Raw genomic sequence first — 17224 nt, forward strand, 5'->3', positions numbered from 1 at the left:
ATATTCATGCCTCACAGAGTGTTGTATACAATTGTAAACCAGTCACATTGTAGATAAAATTGTGAATTAGATATTCTATTCTAGTAATAAATAATAAATTATGGCCATACAATGAATACTTTTATAATTATTATATAATTATCCATAAAATCATGTTGTATTGATGGTCCCAGTAGATACAAAGTCCAATCCATAATAAAACAGTTTCTCCTGAAAGAATGCAGAGATACTCAAAATATCTTTGAAAGTGCCTCTTCCAATATGAGAAATTATATTGCCTATCATTACCTGACTGTGAGGTTTTGAAGACAGCCCCTTTCCCCTCTCTTCCTCTTCTGGGACTCCTATGATACAAATGTTATTATGCTTAATAGAGTGGCTGAGTTCCCTAAGTCTATGTTCGTGGTCTAATATTTTTTCATTCCCTGTTCTTTTCAGCCTCATTATTTTCCATAATTTTATCTTCTCTATCACTTACTCTATATCACTTATTCATTCCTCTGCTTCTTGTATCCTGTGGGCATTACATCCATTTGGTTTTCCATCTCAGTTACAGTATTTTTTATTTCGGTCTGACTAGTTTCTAGGTCTTTTATCTCTGCGTTGAGGGTGTCTCTGGTTTCTTCTGTGCTTTTCTCAAGCCTGGCTAGTATCTTCACAAGTGTTTTAAATTCTGGTTTAGGCATATTACTCATACCTACTTTGACTAGCTCCCTGGCCATGACCTCTTCTTGTTGTTTCTTTTGGGATGAATTCCTCTGTCTTGGCATTTTGTCTAGGTCTGTGTTTTGTGTGTTAGAAAAGCCTGTGCCTGGTCCTGTTTCCACTAGAGTTGAAGCTTTGTGTGATTGGTACACCTGGTGCATGTGGGGGTTTGTGCTGGTCTTCTGGGGGGGACTGTTGCTGCTCTGGCGGGCTATCACACTTGCCTTGTTTAAAAAAGGCACCTGCAGAGGGCGCTGCACTGCGTGCACTGTGCCCCTTGTTGCAGTCTGTCCCTGCTGATGGGAGGGAGGAAAAATGCCATTGGCCCACTCTCTTCCCCAGGAGGGGAGTTTGCACCCGCCACTGTTTAGGAAGCCCCTCTGTGTCCAAGGCTTCCATCAGATCCCTGCCTTCACCCGGTCTCTGCCCATGCCGTCTGCCTGCAGGGCAGCATGGAGCAGTACTCCTGTGTTTTATCGTAGGCACATGGCTGGGTTTCAAAATGGGAGGTTGACAGAGTCTCTGAGACTTTAAAGAAAAGTCTAAAAAATTCCCCTACCCTTGGTCACTCTAATCATCAACTCCCCTTTTTCCTCTCTGTATGTGATAGGGAAAGGAATGCCCTTGGAATGCTCACCCAAAAACATGGGCGTCACCTTCCCATAGGGTATTATAACCATCCACTGGACCCTGTGGCTCGGGGATATCCCCCTGGCCTCAGGGTCATTCCTGCTACTGCCTCTTAGTTAAGACCACTGAAGAGATAGTCATGGGGTCCCCCTTAGCAATGTTGTGGTGTCAAACTCCAGGAAATAGACTCTTGGATCATGTGACACATGTAAGAAAGGGCCAAATCCTGACCGGACCTACACACCATCTGGTAATCTGAAGGCAAAGATTCCCCAGAATTGAAACAGATAACATCTGGGGACACAGCCTTCCCGAGATTACCAGACCAGGCCTGTATACATTTTCTCACTGTTTCTTCTTTTCTCTCTTTTGTGGAAGGAAAATGCCTTTTATCTGCGCTTCCCAATCTCTTGCATAAGGGTGACACCTCTTTCGGTTATGACCTTTTCAGAAACAGTCACACTGTGATCCTGTCCACATTTCTGAAGGTTTAGAAGGTGCAGGCTTCACAACGTTTTTCTTTACCAAACTATTACCAGCTCTGGGTTTTTATCCAAATGTGTGGTTTCTGAATTGAAAACTTGTTAGAGTATTATGGATAACATACATGGTTCTCAACAGTTATTTTGAGATCACAATGCATTTTTAAAATGTCTTTGAAGTTTTGCTCTTCCTGCAAAATTTTCATTAACTATTGCTTCATGCTTACACGTGTATGTTATGTTCCACTATACGCTAGGTTGCCTCATTCAGTGCCCTCCCGTAGAATTACACAAGTCTGCCTCCTAGTCAATTTAAGAGGTGAATTCCAGGAGGCATATTGGTTTTGCCTTCACAGACAGAAACATTTCTTCCCTAAGTCCAGATAAGCACCGATGAATATTTTCAGTTGGCTACGTTCAGACTTGGGGTCTTAGTTTAGAACTAACATGCAGTTTGGAATTTCATGTTGCTTTTCATTTGTACTTGTATATCAATGTTCTGCAGAAAGGATGTGTCCAATAAAGTGACGCTGGCTCAACACTCACCATCTTGAGAAGATATACACTTCAGATGGGAAGTACCTGAGCGTTTTTCCCTTCTAACCCTCCCTGTCACTCAAATGTAGCTTAGGTGGCTTTGCACTGCTATGCACTCTCCCTCTGACACGAGGCATGACAAACAGGCACGGTCCCTCCTGGCACGTAGAGACAAAACCACTAGACTAAATATAAAGAACCACTGTTGATCAGCGATGCTTTTGATGAAAGATCTTGATGCCAAGCGTGGAATGTGAAACTTAGTAACGGGAAACCTCACCAAAATGGAGTGGGAAGGTTTGGACACTCTCCCGGTCATAGTCGAGTGCAGACCCGTTAGTAAGAGATGGACCTGGGGCTCTTGGCTGGCTCCGTCAGTGTAGCATGCGGCTCTTCACCTCAGGGTTGTAAGCGCGAGCTCCACATTTGGTGAAGAGATTTCTTAAAATAAAATTTTAAGAAAAAATAGGAGATGGAGTTGGCCTTACATGGACTAATCCTTGAACCTAGATATTACTGTGCTACTCCAGCCAGAGACACTTTTCTCCTCATCCTGGGCAAAAGAGCCAATGAGAAGCTACCGCATGTTGAACTCCAGGTTACTCCAAAGGACATTAAGTTCATCACAACTTCCCCACATACACTTTTTATCCTTCTCAAAATAAATCATGCTTCTTTGTTCCCCAGGCATGCCTACAGTTTTACTGTAAGTTGTTTTTCCTGGGTTGCAATTCTTTTTTATTCCTGAATAAATCTATCTTTTGCTGGTAAAATAATTAGCACTATTTTTAAGGTTAGCCTTACCAACACTTGTCTCTCAAGTATTGGCTTTTAAGCCTGGAACAGCGGAACTTGGGTTTGGAAAACAAGCCAACCCTACCTTCTCGACCCTTCTGTAAACTTCAGAGGAGCAGCAAAGAATGTGATGTTTCACGATGGTAATTGCGGTCTTCACTGGGAACCAAGAGAATTTATGTGAGACAAGATGGTGGGTGTATGCAGTCCAGGTGAGCTGTGTCCGTTTTTGCTAGCTTAGTGATACTGATTCTCAGTCCATGTGGTACTAAATCAGGATTACCTGGGAACTTCAATGATGCCACCTCATGGACCCCGCTCCAGACCTGAAGCATTGCAATTTCTTCAAGGGAGGTCTGGAACATGTAATAATTCCCATGCACATTAAAGCTTGAGAAGCCTTTGTTAAGTGGTTCTAAGCCCAGGCTGTCCATTAGAATAACATGTGAAGTTTCAAATTTTATCAGGGGTGCCCTCCACCATAGCTTTGTCAAAGGTCTCAGCGAGAACAATAGTGTTCTTTTCATTATGGGTTCCAGGTGATTTTAAGTGCCATCGTTAAGCATGAGGGCCCCTCAGGAACTTACTAGAGTCGAGTGCTGGCTGTGGTCCAAGGGGAGGTAACAGGTCTCCCCTACATGAGCCTGGAAGGGTCAGGTCCACGAAGCAGAGTTCCTATGCCGTAGACATAGAATGTGTGGTGTGTGCTGGAGGGAAGGCTCCCTGACAACAGGGAAGAAGAAAAGGAGGGACTGGTCTTCTTGCAGGAGCTCCTAGTCTTTGAATAGCTCCTGACACACAAAAGAGTAGGAAGTAGGACCTTTTCTCGTATTTCAATGTCCTGCCTGTAGAGGGAATAGGTAACGGGTGAAGAGAGTCTTTGTTAAAGGCAAATGCTTATGACCCGGCTGCGATCTCACCACGTTTCTACTTAGAAGGAAAACTAGAGAGCAAGGAGGAGGAGGATGAAACAGCAGGTTCTCACGTAAGCCTTGCCTCCCTGCTTAGAGGCTGTCATCTTTTCCTCCTGAAATTCCATGCATTTCAAAATTGCCAAGGTTTATTTTTCTAGTTCTGATATTTCTGTCTTATGGCGGTTTCCACCTACTCTTAAAAATCTTTTAAGAAATGATACTGGGGGCGCCTGGGTGGCTCAGTCAGGGAAGCATCTGCTTTCAGCTCAGGTCATGATCTCAGGGTCTTGCGATGGAGCCTTGAGTCTGGCTCCCTGCTCAGTGGGGAGTCTGCTTCTCCCTCTTCCCCTCCCTCCCCGACTCATGCAGTTTCTCTCTGAAATAAATAAAGTATTTTTTTAAATGATACTAAAGTTCAGCTCTTTAGAGTACTTCTTTGCTATCTTCCAGAGCCTTCTCTCCATTCTCTCCAACCTAGCTTCCAAGTAGGCACGAACAATTGTCACTTTGAATTACTGTCCTGAAACTTTGAGAAGTGTTCTCTTTTTGACAGATTCACAGGAGAAGGCATTGAATCCGTGAATCCTATAGTGGAAGGGCTCAGGTTCTGGGATATCAATCAAAGAGAACAGTTCATATTTAGGTCCCATCTGGAGACTTTATCAGCAGTACACTAGGATTAAGAAAATGCACAAATAGGGGCACCTGGGTGGCTCAGTCGTTGAGTGTCTGCCTTCAGCTCAGGGTGTGATCCCGGGGTCCTGGGATCAAGCCCCACATCGGGCTCCCTGCTCAGCGGGAAGCCTGCTTCTTCCTCTCCCACTCCCCCTGCTTGTGTTCCCTCTCTCACTGTATCTTTCTCTGTCCAATAAATAAATAAAATCTTAAAAAAAAAAAAGAAAAAGAAAATGCACAAATAAACAAAATGGATATGTAGCCCAGAATAACTAACAAAGGTCTGGAAAGAGAATCAGAGCCTTGGTCTCCAGAATGGGGGGGAAATGCTCTATATAAAATGCACAAAAGGCATGGGAGGCTCAGTCAGTTAAGCATCTGCCTTCAGCTCAGGTCACAATCCCAGGGTCCTGGGGCTCAATCCCAGGGTCCCGAGCTAAGCGGGGAGTCTGCTTCTCCCTCTCCCTCTGCTCCTCCCCCTGCTCCTGCTCCCTCTTTCTCTCTCTCTGACAAATAAATAATAAAAAATAAAAAAATTTTTAAAAATAAATAAAATGAAATGCACAAAATGTTAGGGGGATAAGGGTGCTCTGTGGGGTTTGAAATTTCTCTGACTCCACTGTTTTCTCTTAATTAGATTCATACTCTGATTTGCTTCTGGGTGGCAAAAAGAATACAGCAGGGCTAAGGTGTCCTTCTGTGTGCCTGGGGCACTGGTACCATTTTGCTTTGTTACAGCTGATGTTAACTTTTTTTCCTTGGCTTGGTGCTCTCTGCCAGATTCCTCCCTTGTAACGTAAATATATCTCTTATTCATAAGGATTGAATCGATTTACTGAAAGATGTTCAGAAGCCATCACATTCAGACTGGAAACCCCTTTCTTCTGAGTTTCTTTTTGCATGAAGTTTCCATTGGAAAATGAAGGCTCTCTCTCTTGTGCACTGAAGATGCTGACTTCTGGGAGTGTTGGTTCCAGGTCCGTGAGGCCCCCAACTTATAGTTTTCTTTGTATTTCACACTCATGTCACAGACACATTCTTTTCTTTACTTCTTTGCATTTTCAGAAAAAGAAAACAAGAATCACAGAGTTATCATGTTGGAGTGTCTTAAAATCCTGAGATATACTGTAACACCAATGATGGTCATATAAAAATTTTTCAGTGAGGGGCGCCTGGGTGGCACAGCGGTTAAGCGTCTGCCTTCGGCTCAGGGCGTGACCCCGGAGTTCTGGGATCGAGCCCCAGGTCAGGCTCCTCCGCTATGAGCCTGTTTCTTCCTCTCCCACTCACCCTGCTTGTGTTCCCTCTAGAGCTGGCTGTCTCTATCTCTGTCGAATAAATAAATAAAATCTTTAAAAAAATTTTTTTTTCAGTGAAATACGAGACTCAGAAATAATAGCTATTTTCTTTAGAGCACTTTGCATGTGTATCCCTAGTATGATTAAATGACACATAATCATCCACAAACAGATTTATAAGTTCCGAGCCGTTGAGAATGTTTAAGTCATGAGGACAATTTTCTAATCTATCACCTTTAATGTGTATGTAGTACTTTTAATTTTTATTATGCATTTATTTGTTTTTTGTAGTAGTTTTTTAAAGTTTAGATGTATGCATAAAATGTAAAAGGTTGATCAGTTTTGTGTGGATACCTTCTTGTTTCCATCACTGTTCTCGATTTTGAAATCTGCTATGAACATAGCTTTACAGTGTTCTCTGTATATTGACTAGTGTGTCTTATTAGATAAATTCCAGGCCAGGTATCCTAGGTGAAAATTTAGTTTCTTACATTTACTGGATGTGTAACAAAATATTATCAAAACAGAGGAGGAATAATCTGTTTGGTTTCCTAGATTATTTTTTTTAAAGATTTTTTTAAATTTCTTTATTTGACAGAGATAGAGACAGCCAGCGAGAGAGGGAACACAAGCAGGGGGAGTGGGAGAGGAAGAAGCAGGCTCATAGAGGAAGAGCCTGATGCGGGGCTCGATCCCATAACCCCAGGATCACGCCTTGAGCCGAAGGCAGACGCTTAACTGCTGTGCCACCCAGGCGCCCCTGGTTTCCTAGATTATTTTTGTGTGTTGTTTTTTATTTTATGTGTGTGTGTTAATCTGTAAAAACTGTCAGAATCTAGTAACTACTAATGGTCAGAAAGTATTGCTGCCTTTCTTGCTTTTATATTAGAACCTGTGAAAAAACCCATTGATTTCCTATACTCTGCAATTGATTTTCCTTGGAGTCCTATCTCTTTTTTACTCTAAAGTATATCTTTTCATCCTTAGGCAAATGCCTTGCTAGAAATGAGACTCAGTTCCCATTCTTAACTCCTGAATCAGAGCCTGCGTTTTAACGAGATCTCCAGATCACTGTTGTGAAATTCCAATGCGAATAAGATGCATTTCTAACCCACTCAAACTTTCCATCTAAGAAACATACACAACTTATACTAAATGATATAAATACAGTACTCGAACATATGTATGCCTCTATTGAAACCTTTAGTTTCCAATTTATATTGGAGAAATACAGAGTATTTATAATGGTTCTTTGATCATATGGCACCTTTTTACCTCAGATTTAAAGAATAAAGAGAAACATATTACTGTGTTAAAAATTATCTTACTGTTGGGGCGCCTGGGTGGCACAGCAGTTAAGTGTCTGCCTTTGGCTCAGGGAGTGATCCCGGCGTTCTGGGATCGAGCCCCACATCAGGCTCCTCCACTATGAGCCTGCTTCTTCCTCTCCCACTCCCCCTGCTTGTGTTCCCTCTCTCGCTGGCTGTCTCTATCTCTATCAAATAAATAAATAAATAAATAAATAAATAAATAAATAAATAAAATCTTTTAAAAAAATTATCTTACTGGATAAAGCAGGAAACTTACCTCAGCCAGAACCATTTGCCCTAACTCCTTCTTTTCACCTTAGGTAAAATTAGGAACACTGCCAAGGCGTCTGGGTGGCTCAGTCAGTTAAGCGTCTGCCTTCAGCTCAGGTCATGATCCCAGGGACCTGGGATCAACCCCTGCATCTGGCTCCTTGCTCAGTGGGGAGCCTGCTTCTCCCTCTCTCTCTGTTGCTCCTCCTGCTCGTTCTCTCTCTCTCTGTGTCAAATAAATAAATAAAATCTTTAAAAAAAATTAGGAACACTCCCAATGGTCGCTTGGTGACATTCAGGGACATGGCCATAGAATTCTCCCAGGAGGAGTGGCGATGCCTGAGCCTCACTCAGTGGGAATTATGCAGGGATCTGATGTTAGAGAACTACAGACACCTCCGCGTCTCTGAGTGAGGATGAGGTCCTGTAACTGAACTAACACAAGTCCCTCCATGGTGAGTTACAGGTAGAGGCTATGCACGCTGGAGTTCTCACTCAAAGGAAACTGTATTTGCAGCAAATAAGGAGATTAGGGGAATAACTTCCCAAGCTGTGACTCCAAGAGCAGGGGCGAGTGGCTTCCTTTTATTTAGGGTTGGGATGAATATCTGAAAGGGGAGTTTTATCATCGTATGTAGCGATGGGTATAAGGTAGGCACAAGCACACGTGTACTTGGGAAACTAGCCTAAACGTGTATCCTGTGTTGCATTAATGAAACCTGTGCTCCTTCTTGGGTGGAGATTTTAACATTATAATGAGGTACCGGTAAGTGCCTGACACTTCATGGTCCCTCTCTTAGGTGTGAATCTATCCTGGAAGCTCAAAGGGCTCTATGCTGGCCGGAGCTTTTGTTATTTGTGTCCAAAAGATAAGGTTAGCATTCCTTAGATGAGGAGGGAGGGTCAGTGGGGGTCTAACTGGTGACAGTTTTAGCCTCATTAACTTCACGGGGCATGGTTCCAAATCCATACTCAGGGTTTTGCTCCTTCCTTGAAGAATGTCTCTTGGAAGATTCTTTTTTTCATGAGTGGAATTCAGATCCCTGCCGTAAGGGAAAGAAGTTAGGGATTTGTAGGTGTTGAGATAAAACTTCACGATGTTTCATCTTCGGTTTTAGCTTCCCCTTCGCTAAGGTACCGTCATCATGTCCTGTACATGAGAGGCAATTCTAAACATTGAGTGACCTTAAATGGTATTGCCCACATCTTGAATTCTAATTTCAATCCCCTGTTATTGTATCAGTAATACTTGGCGTAAGATCTGAAGATTGGAAATCTCTCCGTTGTGTTCTGAAGGAGATGTTGTGCAACAATGTTTGGGAAATCATTTTCTAGAATACTACAATGTCTTCTCTTCTCTACTGAATACAAAACTGGATTGAAAATTAGAATCTCCAGCAACACTCCTATTCTTTTTTTTTTTTTTTTTTTTTTCAATAAACAGGTCTTGTGTCAAAGCCAGACCTGGTCACCTTTTTGGAGCAAAAGAAGGAGCCCTGGGATGTGAAGAGAAAGGAGAGCGTAGCCATATGCCCAGGTAGGTGGGAGTGAATGAAGCAGATGATGGAGGTGAGGTCCAAAGTTCAGGGAGAAAGCCAGACCTTTACGTGTCATTTGTTCTCTTTGAATGGAAGTAAGTTTGAGAAGCCTAGGTTTATTCCTTCTGTTGTCATAGAGGGACAGCTGCTATCCAACATTATCAAGCTCTAACATCCTCTAGGGATCCTCCTTCCGCCCCAGTAATGGTCCATCCTCACATCCACGATGAGGGCCCAGGGCCTCCCCTTGGTCTGTGAGGGCCACAGAGATCTCTGTGATTTTCCCCTTGTTCTTGGGGCCCCAGGGAAATCTGCACATTTCTGAGGATCGGTATGAGAAGCTGTTTGTGAGTTCTATTTATGCCTCATGTCCAAAGTGTGTGAAGGGAATGCTGGGCACATTGGGGTTTGGTGCAGAAATGGCAGGAACACTGGAGACAGACATCACGTTTTCTCTTTTTGATTTCCAACCTCTGGGAGACTTAAAGCTTAATTGTACAAAATTGAGACACATTGTTTTCATCCAAAAACAAACCACTTCCCTTAAATGAGAAATTCTAATACTTCATTTCACTTCAAAATGTCCTTTTTATTGGGGCACCTGGGTGGCTCAGTCGGTTAAGCGTCTGCTTTCGGCTTAGGTCCTGGGATCGAGGCCCGCATCTGGCTCCCTGCTCAGTGGGGAGCCTGCTTCTCCCTCCACCTCTGCCTCTCTCTCCATCTCTCATGAATAAATAAATAAAACCTTTTTTTTAATGTCCTTTTTATTTGTACACAGTATCATTAGAAATTTTGTTTATATGCTCCAATCTACAATGATAAAAGAATTAATCCACTTACCTCATGAATTCTGAAAGAAATTAAGGACATAAAGGAGGTTAGAACATTGCCCACTGTTATAGTACAGTCACTTCTTACGTTATTTCTGAGTAAGTTGTCCCATTTGATAATTCTGTGTTGTTTAGTGCAAAGAGAACTGAGACTGTGTCCCATGAGTTTTCACTTTCTGATTGGATCTATGTCTTTTTAGATTGAAATGTTTTGATAGGAAATGCTCGAATGTGTATATATTATGTAAGAAGTAATAGTAGGTTTCTGTATTTATTAAAATATTTACCTCACAAATTTATTTATTTATTTANGTTATTTCTGAGTAAGTTGTCCCATTTGATAATTCTGTGTTGTTTAGTGCAAAGAGAACTGAGACTGTGTCCCATGAGTTTTCACTTTCTGATTGGATCTATGTCTTTTTAGATTGAAATGTTTTGATAGGAAATGCTCGAATGTGTATATATTATGTAAGAAGTAATAGTAGGTTTCTGTATTTATTAAAATATTCACCTCACAAATTTATTTATTTATTTATTTTTTTTTTTTAAAGATTTTATTTCTTTATTTGACAGAGATAGAGACAGCCAGCGAGAGAGGGAACACAAGCAGGGGGAGTGGGAGAGGAAGAAGCAGGCTCCTAGCGGAGGAGCCTGATGTGGGGCTCGATCCCATAACACCGGGATCACGCCCTGAGCCGAAGGCAGACGCTTAACCGCTTTGCCACCCAGGCGCCCCTACCTCACAAATTTAAATTTAGTAAAGAAGTTACTAGGTTTTTCGTTCATGTCCCTCAACATATAAATGAGTCATGATATAACTTAATCCCAAATGTTTATTTTATGTATTAGTGATGACCAGCACTTTTACAACTTCCATTTCTTCCTTTATTTTCAAATAAAGAGGGTTTTTTTGTTTGTTTATGGAGTTGTTTTTTTTTTTTTTTAATCCTTCTACAGGATGGCTTAAAGTCTTATTATTGTGCAGGAATGGGAGCACTATATTAATACCATAATAAATTTCTCCAGTGTCTTTTATTTTTTTTAATTTTTTTTTATTATATTATGTTAGTCACCATACAGTACATCCCTGGTTTCTTTTTTTTTTTTTTTAAAGATTTTATTTATTTATTTGACAGAGATAGAGACAGCCAGCGAGAGAGGGAACACAAGCAGGGGGAGTGGGAGTGGAAGAAGCAGGCTCATAGCAGAGGAGCCTGATGTGGGACTCGATCCCATAACGCCGGGATCACGCCCTGAGCCGAAGGCAGACGCTTAACCGCTGTGCCACCCAGGCGCCCCCATCCCTGGTTTCTGATGTAAAGTTCGATGATTCATTAGTTGTGTATAACACCCAGTGCACCATGCAATAAGTGCCCTCCTTACTACCCATCACCAGCCTATCCCATTCCCACACACCCCGCCCCTCTGAAGCCCTCAGTTTGTTTCTCTCTCCAGTGTCTTTTTTTTTTTTATTTAAGATTTTTATGTATTNAGATTTTTATGTATTTATTTGACAGAGATAGAGACAGCCAGCGAGAGAGGGAACACAAGCAGGGGGAGTAGGAGAGGAAGAAGCAGGCTCATAGCGGAGGAGCCTGATGTGGGGCTCGATCCCATAACTCCAGGATCACGCCCTGAGCGTGAAGGCAGACGCTTAACTGCTGTGCCACCCAGGCGCCCCATCCAGTGTCTTTTAAATGTTTATTCAAAAAATGATCATTCAAACTGTTGCCTTTACATGAAATGCTCCTGCCCTGCAATACCGACTCATGATCTGAAAAGTTTGCTCGTTATAATTTCATAGTTACAGTTCAGACTTCTAGTTAAACGGAAGAAATCATTTTTAGTAGTACATCTATGTTGTATTCAGAATTTAGATGGTGGATTTTCTCGTTTTTCCATTTACAACTCTGTATTTCCAATTTTTTGGTAGGATTCGTGGTATCAGTCAATCGTGCTTTAGATTTTTACCAATAATCAAAATTTTCAACTCACTATTTTTAAAGAGCTCTGGGGTTTAATTCACGTGTATACCAGCCATGTCTATCGCAAACAAAATTTTCTGTGTCATTATATGTATGAACATTACCCCAACTCTGCTCATGACTTCTTTATTTCTATTCTTGGTTAATGGTCAATGGTTGCTTTATTCTGCCTAAGTGAGTAGTCATGAGAATTAAATCTATGTCATCATCTATTTATTCTCTTTACATATTTTTTATTTTAATTGTGGTTAAAAAATGGCATAAAATTTACCATCAAAGTATTGTGAACTGAACATTTAGCATTATTGTGCAAACAGTAATTATTTAACCTTTCACTTACCGTGCAATCAAGTTCTGTTACTTTCTCTTCTTGCAAAAGTAAATTTTAATACCTGTTAAACAACCACTTTCTCATTTCCCTCTACCCTAGGTCCCTGGCAGGTACCATTTTAATTTTTTATGAGTTTCAACACCTTAGATTACTCACATAAGTGGATTCCTATAGAATCTGTCTCTTTGTGACTCATTTGTTTCACTTAACATAATGTCCTCAAGGTTTATACACAAGTTGTATCGTGTCACAGTATCTGTATCTTTCCCAAGGCTCAAAAATGTTTCATGACATGTATATGCTGCTATTTTCTTTATGTCTTTAACTATGCATGGGCATGTGAGCTGACTGTACCTATTTTGGGCTCTTGTGTGTAAAGCTGAAATGGATATAAATGTGCAAATATTAATTTCAAGTCTTTCTTTGAATTCTTTTCTAATTTTTAAAAAAAATTTAAAAAGATTTTATTTATTTATTAGAGAGCGAGAGAGCACAAGCAAGGGGAGCAGCAGGCAGAGGAAGAAGAAGGCTCCCCACTGATCAAGGAGTCCGATGTGGGACTTGATCCCAGCACCCTGGGATCATGACCTGAGCCAAAGGCAGACGCTGCACCGACTGAGCCACCCAGGTGCCCTAAGCCATCTTATTTTGTAGAACAGCTTTTCTCACTTGTGGGATTTCTGAGCGTATCAGAGAAATTGCATGATTAAAACACAGGTAAATAGTTCATCATAACTGGAATCTAATATCCATAAAGGTTTGTTATGAAAATATAATTTTTCTCTCTAAAATTAACCTCTTTTTTAAAAAACATAGTAAACCGAGACTTCGTAAAATAAGCCTAGTTTTTTTTTATACAAATAGTTTGGTTTTTTTTTAAGATTTTATTTATTTATTCGACAGAGATAGAGACAGCCAACGAGAGAGGGAACACAAGCAGGGAGAGTGGGAGAGGAAGAAGCAGGCTCATAGCGGAGGAGCCTGATGTGGGGCTCGATCCCATAACACCGGGATCATGCCCTGAGCTGAAGGCAGATGCTTAACGACTGCGCCACCTAGGCGCCCCCAAAATAAGCCTAGTTTTAACAAGCTTGGCCTAATTATTTATATAAGTGCAGCATGAATAGTGACTGGCTATATAGGTTGTTTGAAATCTGCTCTGCTGGAACTCTTTATAAGGAATTTCAGATTGAACTTTATTTTTTTAAGGTTTTGGGTTTTTTTTTTGCTTTTGTTTTGTTTTGGTTTTGTTTTTCGTAATCTTTACACCCAATGTGGGCTCAAACTCATGACCCCAAGATCAAGAGTCGGATACTCTTCAAACTGAGGCAGCCTGGTGCCCCTCAGAATGAATGTTTAAAGCCTTGTGAGCTAAGAAGCCAGGCCAAGCACTTGCCCTCAAATTCGCCAGCAATATTTGTAAATGTGGGTTACTTCTTCTCTTCTCAAGTCCCCAAAATATCTTCAGGTTCTTAAGCCTGCCAGAAAGTGAACTGATTTACTCACCTGGTAAGGCTATTGGAAATGCTGAAAGCAAGGTACCATGCGTATTATTTCAAAGGGCTTTATTGGTTTCGTAAAGTTGAAGCTATCTGTTCATATCTGAGTCTATGATTTTCTCAAATATGACATTCCAGTCAAAGCCTTGGTGATGTAACCAGCATTTCCCATGATGATCCATTGCAAGGAGAAGAGTTTATTAGCCCATAGGCTAATGGCTCGTTAGAAATGCAGACTCAGATCCCACCCAGAACTGAATCAGAATTGATTTTTTTTTTCAGAATTGACATTTTTAATAAGGTCTCCGATTCCCTGTTGTGAAATTGGATTTCACATTAGAATTTTATGAGTTCTCTTCTAATCTATCAACATTTCCTTCTAATAAATATACATAACTTAGACTGTATGACATAATTACAGTACTCTAAAATGAATATGCCTGGGTTAATACCATTATTTTATAATACATGTAGGAGAAACATACAATATTTGTATTGTTTTTTGGGGGGTCATATGCCAGCCTCTTACTTCAGAGCTAGAGAATACATTACAGCATATTACTGTGTTGAAAACGATCTTATTGGATAAAGTAGGGGAAACACCTAAGCCAGAAACAGTTCTCCTAACTTCTCTTCATCTTCTGTAAATTTGAATTCTATCCCTTGCCACTCGGTCAATGTGTTACTTATTTCCGGGACTGCTGAAATACAGGGATGTGATGTAAGTGAACTGTGGACACCTGCTCTTCAGGGGTGAGGATGACTCCTTCCAGACTTCCCAAACCACACTCGGGGTTTTGTTCCTTCCTTTAAAGATGATGTCTTCAAAGATTCTTCTTTACAGGATTGGAATTCAGATCCCTGCTGTAAGGGAAGTAAGTAAGGACTTACAGGTGCAGAGGAAAAAAAATCTTCATGGTGTTTCAGCTTTAGCTTCCCCTTCCTTAAGGTAACATCATCATTTACTGTAGATTAGTGGTAGTTCTAAAAATGCGGTTGTGTAAAATGATACTGCTCCCAGCTGAAACCATTTCCCACCCTTTGTTTTTGTTTCTGTTATACTTGGAAGTGGAGCTCGAGATCTGAACTTTGGAAATCCCTTCTGTGTATTCTAAAAGGGGCTGTCAGAAAGCAGTATTTTGGGGCACCTGGGCTGCACAGCGGTTAAGTGTCTGCGTTCAGCTCAGGGCGTGATCCTGGCGTTGTGGGATGGAGCCCCGCATCGGGCTCCTCCGCTATGAGCCTGCTTCTTCCTCTCCCACTCCCCTGCTTGTGTTCTTGGGAAATAATTTTCTAGAATTCTACAATGTCTTCTCTACTGAGGACAAAACTGGATTGAAAATTAGAGACTCTCCAGCAAAATTCATATTTATTTTTTTTAAATAAATGGGTTTTGGGGCACCTGGGTGGCTCAGTCTGTTATACATCTGCCTTTGGCTTGGGTTGTAATCCTGGGGTCCTGGGATCGAGTCTCACGTGGGGCTTCCTGTTCAGCGGGGACTCTGCTTCTCCCTCTCCCTCTGTTCCTGCTCTCTCTCATTATCGCTCTCTCTCAAATGAATAAATAAAATCTTTATAAGTAAGTTAAGTAAGTCTTGCTATACCTAAGCCAGACCAGCTTGCCTCTTTGGAGCCGGAGAAGGAGGCTGGGATATTTAGAGAAAGGAGACAGTAGCCTTCCATCCAGGTAGGTGGGAATGACTGAAGCAGGTGACAGAGCTTAGGTCCAAAAGTCACGGAGGAAGCCAGGCCTTAAAACGTGGTTTGGGAAACTTTGTTGAATGAAAATAATTTTCTGTAAGATTAAGCTCCCTTCCCTTGCTATCACACAGAGACAACCTAACACTCCCCATACCCCTACACCCTCTAAGGAGTCTCCTGCTAGCCTGCTCTCCCATCATGTTCACAGTAAGAGCCAAAGAACTTTCCATTGTCTGTGAGGACCTGCATGATATATCTGTGTTTCCATAGCTTTGGGGGCCCAGAGAAATCTGGGAATATTTCTGAGGAATTTGTGAGAAGGCACTTTTAAAATTCCATTTTTGCCTCATGACAAAAATATGTAAAGGGAGTGGTCAGAATATTATGTTCAGAAAAACTGTAAACACTGGAGGCAGATATCACATATCTTCTACTTTTTGATTTCCAATCTTATCGAGGCCTTGAGCATCATCTTACAAAATCCCAGGCAGTAATGTCATCGGGGTAAAAGGCACCACCCTAAAATGAGAATATCTAATCCTGTATTTCACTTCAAAATTTCCTTTTTCTTGGGGCACCTGGGTGGCTCAGTTGGTTAAGTGTCTGCCTTCTGCTCAGGTCATGATCCCAGGGTCCTGGGATGGAGCCCTGTGTTGGGCTCCCCGCTCAACGGGGAGTCTGCCTTTCCCTCTGCCTGCCGCTCCCCCTGCTTGTGCTCTCTCTCTCTCTCTCAAATAAATAATTAAAATCTTAAAAAATATATAACAAGATAAAACTATAGTTATATACAAGGAGCCTTTTTTTTTTTTTAAGATTTTATTTATTTATTTGACAGAGAGAGAGACAGCCAGCGAGAGAGGGAATACAAGCAGGGGGAGTGGGAGAGGAAGAAGCAGGCTCCCAGCAGAGCAGGGAGCCTGATGTGGGGCTCAATCCCATAATGCTGGGATCACGCCCTGAGCCGAAGGCAGACGCTTAACGACTGAGCCATCCAGGCGCCCCTGCAAGGATCCTTTAAAAAAAAAAAATGTATAATTTATTCAGAAATTTGGGGGTTAAAATTTCTCTCATTCTTGTTTTACAATTCCACAACAATGCTTCCTTTTGTGTGATACATTCCACAGCCTTAATTAATTGTGCTTTTATTTTTTGTCCCTGTTCTGTTTTTAGGTAACAATTTTCAACTTCACACATTTTAAGACTGTGAAGGGTGTACTTCAAATAGGAATCAGCCATCTGTCAATTGCCAATAATATTACCTGGGTATTTGTTTGTATAAATATTACCCATATATTGTTGGTTCATGACTTATCTTGTTGGTTTCTTTTCTTGGTTTAGTGGTCAGTGGCTGTTTTATCCTTCCTTGGTGAATTGTTGTAATAAAATTAAGGTCATCATCTATTTAAGGATGAATTTATATTCCCTTTTTGAGAGAAATGCCATTCTGAATTGAAGGTAAGATTTTATTTATTTTTTTTTTTAAGATTTTATTTATTTACTTGACAGAGAGAGATAGCCAGCGAGAGAGGGAACACAAGCAGGGGGAGTGGGAGAGGAAGAAGCAGGCTCCCAGCAGAGGAGCCTGATGTGGGGCTCGATCCCAGGACCCTGGGATCACGCCCTGAGCCAAAGGCAGACGCTTAACGACTGTGCCACCCAGGAGCCCCTCAAGGTAAGATTTTATTTTATTTTATTTTATTTTATTTTATTTTATTTTATTTTTT

General features: G+C 41.3%; 1 protein-coding gene across 1 annotated transcript; it reads left to right on the forward strand.

Moving 5' to 3' along the window:
* The first annotated feature begins 3289 nt into the window (after positions 1–3289).
* Positions 3290–11961, forward strand: LOC109491012 (putative protein ZNF720). The gene is made up of 5 exons (XM_034638121.1): positions 3290–3342; positions 7883–8018; positions 8676–8688; positions 9061–9153; positions 11918–11961. Exons 1-5 carry the CDS (start codon positions 3290–3292, stop codon positions 11959–11961), a joined length of 339 nt encoding a protein of 112 aa, XP_034494012.1.
* Positions 11962–17224: the final 5263 nt, after the last annotated feature.

This window comes from Ailuropoda melanoleuca, chromosome 12 (genome assembly GCF_002007445.2).
Source record: "Ailuropoda melanoleuca isolate Jingjing chromosome 12, ASM200744v2, whole genome shotgun sequence".
NCBI lineage: Eukaryota > Metazoa > Chordata > Mammalia > Carnivora > Ursidae > Ailuropoda > Ailuropoda melanoleuca.